This window comes from Protopterus annectens, chromosome 6.part1 (genome assembly GCF_019279795.1).
Source record: "Protopterus annectens isolate FY-2018-M chromosome 6.part1, PAN1.0, whole genome shotgun sequence".
In the NCBI taxonomy this organism is placed as follows: Eukaryota; Metazoa; Chordata; order Ceratodontiformes; family Protopteridae; genus Protopterus; species Protopterus annectens.
Window position 1 is genome coordinate 272,093,804 of NC_056738.1, and position 5,000 is coordinate 272,098,803.

Sequence of the window (5,000 nt, forward strand, 5' to 3'; positions counted from 1 at the left end):
TATCTTGTTTGTCCATATGGGAATTATGCTTTATGAATAATGATTTAAAAAAAGAAAAGAATCATTCTTTGCTTTATACTATAGACCCACAATTACCCCATTGAGTTGGTATGACATCAACTGCACTAAGAGGTTCTTTTCTTAGATGACAGAAGGTAGGAATAAATAGAACACATATCTGCCACTAATGTTTTCCAGGAATGTGTACCTGTTTTGTGAGTCTTTGAAAAGAGTTATATGGTAAATTTACATCTTTACGATATGAGACTTTTTCTAGAGAGAGATTGATAGACTGGTTGGTCAGGTCAAGAAAAAAATGGGGTCTACTAGATGTGCTCAAGGCATATTTGCTCAAGACACATGCCCTTGCTCCCACTTGCTCATTTCAGCAAGTGTTCTAAGTCCCACTAACCTATACCCTATAATGTTAACTATCCCTACCAGACCCTTACCCTAACCTTAAAATTCCGCTGATTGCCTAACCCTAAAGTTCTCCAATCCTCCCTAAACCTAAAATCCTCATCCCTCTCTAACCCAAATTTTGATCACTCCCTAAATCTAAATTCCCCTCACCTGCCCTGTCCATGGTCTCTACCTGAACCTAAAACCTCCCTCCACAGCCTAAAAGTCCCTATCACTCCCTAAACCTAAATCCCTTTCCTTCACTTAACCCAAACCAAAAATCCTCTTCTTCCCCCATGCACAATCACTCTCTAAACCTAAAATCCATGCACCCCGCCGTAACCCTAAAATCCCTATCACCCCCTAAACATAAAATCCCCCGCCTCTCACTAAACCTAAAAGCACTGTCCAGGCTCCACTTCCCCACTTAGCTGATCTGCTGTGAGCAATTGCTTGCATCCATGTCCTACGATGCAAGCAGATGGTGTGTCAGCTGCATTGCTGAATTCACATTCATGTTTTTAAGTAGGAACAACTGGTTGGATAGGTTTACAGACATTTGAGTCCCTAGCTGCAAGTTCTTGGAATATGAACAGCTGTAGAACACCAGGAAAAATTACATAATTCTTTAACAAATGAGCTTTTTCCTTCTACAAGGGTCACTTACATAATGAGATACAAAACAGCTGTACCTTTAGCAGAGGTCTTATGTTAATATTTTATATATGTAAGGATGAAGCAATGGTGCAGTGGTAGTCTTGTCACCTCACAGAAAGAGGTTCTCTGGTTTGATATTCAGCTGGGGGGGCCTTCTGTGTGGAGTCTGCATGTCCTCCCTGCATTCGTATGGGTTTCCTCTAGGTGCTCCAATTTCCTCCCATGTTACAAAGACATGCATCTGGAGCATTTCTCCCTGGGCCTCTGCTGAAAATTGGGTTTGTTCCAAGTTGGGCTTTCCCGATTAACAAATGTTAAATAATTAACTTTGACAAAGAAGTTTTTATTTTATTTTATTTATCCTTTGCTGACTGGGTTATTCCTACTAGGCTAGCAGTTTCTTTTCACGGGGGATGGGGTGGTATTGACACTGCTAGTAGTTAATAAAAAAACAATTAGTATGACGTACATCCTTGATAAATGTCATGGGCTGAATCATTTTAAAGGCATATGTTATAGATTTCATAATTCAGGTTATGAATAATCTGTAAAATCTAATGGCATTTACACATTTTAACTTTGTGAATTATTTAAACAATCATTATATATATATATATATATATATATATATATATATATATATATATATATATATATATATACAATCTGACTCAGTTACTATATCAGTGTGATATAAAGTTGATATTAATCACAAAGCCACATTTCTATGAGGAAAGGACAAAAGAGCTACGTGATAAAGGAGTACAATAACTGTTGTCTGAAACAAACACTGGTTTATGTGTAATGGAGGTAGCAGTAGACAAGGTAAATATGCTTTTGATGCTACTATTCATACCTTTTGTGATAATAAATAGCAAGCCTGATAATGCACAGTTATCCTACTGTTCTGGTGCCATATTTAACTATCATGCTCCACGTACAGTTTTAACTACAATCGATACTTTCAGTGGGTTAGTATACTATGTATGCTGACAGGAAAATCTCCTAATTGGCTCTATATTGTGCCTGCCTGCCTCATGTAGTATCCAAGGTCATTCCACAAACCTTTGCCTGAATATAATGAGCCATGTGTGGGTGTTTGATATGTAAATAGAAATTGCATGTCACTGCAGCTGTATCATCAGTTGCAGATCAAGTATGTACTTTTGGCATAATTTCCTGCTTAGGGTCCAATTAAAACTGTTACAAAAAATGAATGTGTATTACAGCGATTAAATGCTAAAACAAGTCATTTATTTTTTTAGCAATTGTTTACATAGCTACTTAATGCTTTACCTCTAAAAACCTGAAAGGCATTTAACAAATATAGTTTGGTTGTAACACAGGATGCCAACGCTCTGCACAGAGAAAACAGTTTCAAGCTGCTTCTTTGTAGTACAAAAAAAATTAAAAATGCAGCTGTACCCTTCTACAAAATCATTTTAGTTTCCAAATATGAAACAAGCAAACATCATGCCTTCGACTATATAAATAGTTTAGGACAAGTAACTTTATGCAGTCAGTGTATTATGCTAGCCTGGTATTTAATTTCTAATAGACCACTAGAATATATATTGTTCAATTGATTTATTTATATAACCCTTTTCAGTTTGGCTTAACATCTGAAAATTAAAATTTGAGAAAGAAAAAGAAAAAAAACTTACCTGCAGGCAACTCCTGCTGCAAACAACATGATTGCTGTTATATCCAGTGCATTCCTTAGATCCCTAATATATTCTTTTCCTCCGGTTGGACTAAGTGCCTGTGGACAGAGGATAGAAATATGAAAAACGTATAACTTGGAGAGGTTTCAGCTAATGTTCTACACAGTTTTTTTTTTTTTAAGATAGGAAATTACTAATAAACATCTATAGAAACACAGGCCATGGTTGTTAAATGTTTTTGAAATCAAAAAGTCATAAGCTTGACATTTTTGAATTCTGCTTTTTGATAAAAGCAGTTTCCAGAGCCACAGCATTTTGCTTTTTAATGAAATAATAAATTTAAAAAAAAGAAAGAATCGCAGCACACTGACATAATGAAAATATACATGTAGAAATTACTTTCTAATTTTACAGTGTTGACATTTCATATTTCACTCTCTGGAAAAAGAAGAAATGCAGGTATTACTCATTATAGGTTCATAGGTAGGTACTAGGCTATCTGCCCAAAGGCATTTATAAGCCTAGTCAGAATGTGTTGGCTTTCGCCGCCCCCTTAGATTAGTTCCCCATACCTCTGTCAAGCAGAGCCATTGAAGTGATCCCTGGGGTATGCTTTCTGTTTCCCATCCACTCATCAAGGTTTCACTTGAAGAGGGTTAGCGAGGAGCTCTGCCTAATGTAGATTGGAATCTTGTTCCAGAGCATGGGAAGTCTCTGGGACAGAAATCTATCCCTCCAGCACGTCCTATTTATTGTTGTGGTGAGGTTTAGATCCCTAGAGGATGTGGCTTGAGGGGATATGTTTTTCTTTAGGTGGAGCATGTCCATTAATTCTGGGTTGGATATGGCCTTGTATGTCAAGCAGAGATCACCTCTGAGTAGGCGGTATGCAACCAAGTACAGCTGGAGATTCTTCAGTCGAGCTTCATAGGGCATCTGTTTGAGGCCAGTAATCCTCTTGGTGAGGTACTTCTGTGGTCTTTCCAGCTGTTGCAGGTGTCTTGTAAGCTACATCCCAAATGGGGCATTGTACTCTATGATGGGTCTGATGAGTGATGCGTAGAGGGGCACAATGACCTCTTTTGATCTGGATGCAAACCTTTTTGTGATTAGGTGGGCTACATAGAAGGATTTTCTAACCACTTTGGCAATGTGATTATCAAAGGAGAGATTACTATTTACTTGAGTCCCCAAATCCCTTATTACGTCTTCCGTATTTAGGGGGCTACCACCAATGTGATAGTTTGTGGGTACTTTGTTTTTTCTAAAGGGGATGACTGTGCACTTTTTGACATTTAGCTTGAGGCCATGGTTTTGACACCAGGTATCTGTCTCAGTGAGATCCTTTTGGAGGATGTCTGCGTCAGACAGAGAGTCAATTATAGCCCCTAGTTTGCAGTCATCTGTGAACTTTGTCAGCCATAGACCTCCTGTGCTTGCCTGTACCTTTGAGAAGAGGTTATTATGAAAATGCAGTAGTTTTATACTGGTTTATTAAGAAAAGAGTATAGTGTTCTGCTGTAGAAATGTCATCACCTGATAAATAAACACACCATTTAACATGCATGCACAGTGCTGTCCTTTGGCCAATACCCTACTGGTGGACAAAGCTTGAGCTCTCAATCTTTGACTGCCCACGTTTTGACTCACCAACAATCAGAGTTGTTCCATAGGAAATCACTTTGAATGAGTTGTGCCAGAAGTGATTCTCTTACTTTCCCCATTTTTCTAGAAAAAGTGACCTCAGAATTGATATATATAAGTTTGAGGTGTGGAGCTGAAAGGGGGACTTGCCCCATTGCAAAAACACTTAAAATGTGTTTTTCTACAAGTGGTTTTCTGTGAATGCAGTTCAGGGATTTCAATCCTTGCTGCATTGTCTTTCATCCACTCATAGCAGAAGCTCATTTGGCAGCAAGGTGGGTCAGTGGTATGATCTCTGCAGCAACATATCAAAATTCAGAGTACTTTATTGGCTTGTGGATATTCTTCAGTTGGAGTTTGCATGGACTGTTTGCGCCTGTATGGGTTTTCTGTGGTCTCCTCCTGTTGTCCAATAACATGCTTGTTAGGCCACACACACACACACACACACACACACACACACACACACACACACACACACACACACACACACACACACACACACAAAACACATTCACACACACATGCACATACATATATACATTGCCATTCATGCACACATCCTTGTGTATGAAAAATCCAAGAACACTGTTGGAAAGGACTAATATCCGTAAGTGTTGATTTATTATAAAT

The 5,000-nt window shown here is 38.3% G+C and overlaps 1 protein-coding gene across 1 annotated transcript in view; it reads right to left on the reverse strand.

The window, feature by feature from the left end:
• The window catches only part of LOC122805507 (transient receptor potential cation channel subfamily M member 2-like), a 914,064-nt gene that overhangs the window by 272,298 nt on the left and 636,766 nt on the right, over positions 1-5,000 (reverse strand). Inside the window, exon 19 of the mRNA XM_044075701.1 lies at positions 2,724-2,821. Within this exon, the coding sequence (XP_043931636.1) occupies positions 2,724-2,821 (98 nt within the window). The remainder of the gene's footprint in view (positions 1-2,723; positions 2,822-5,000) is intronic.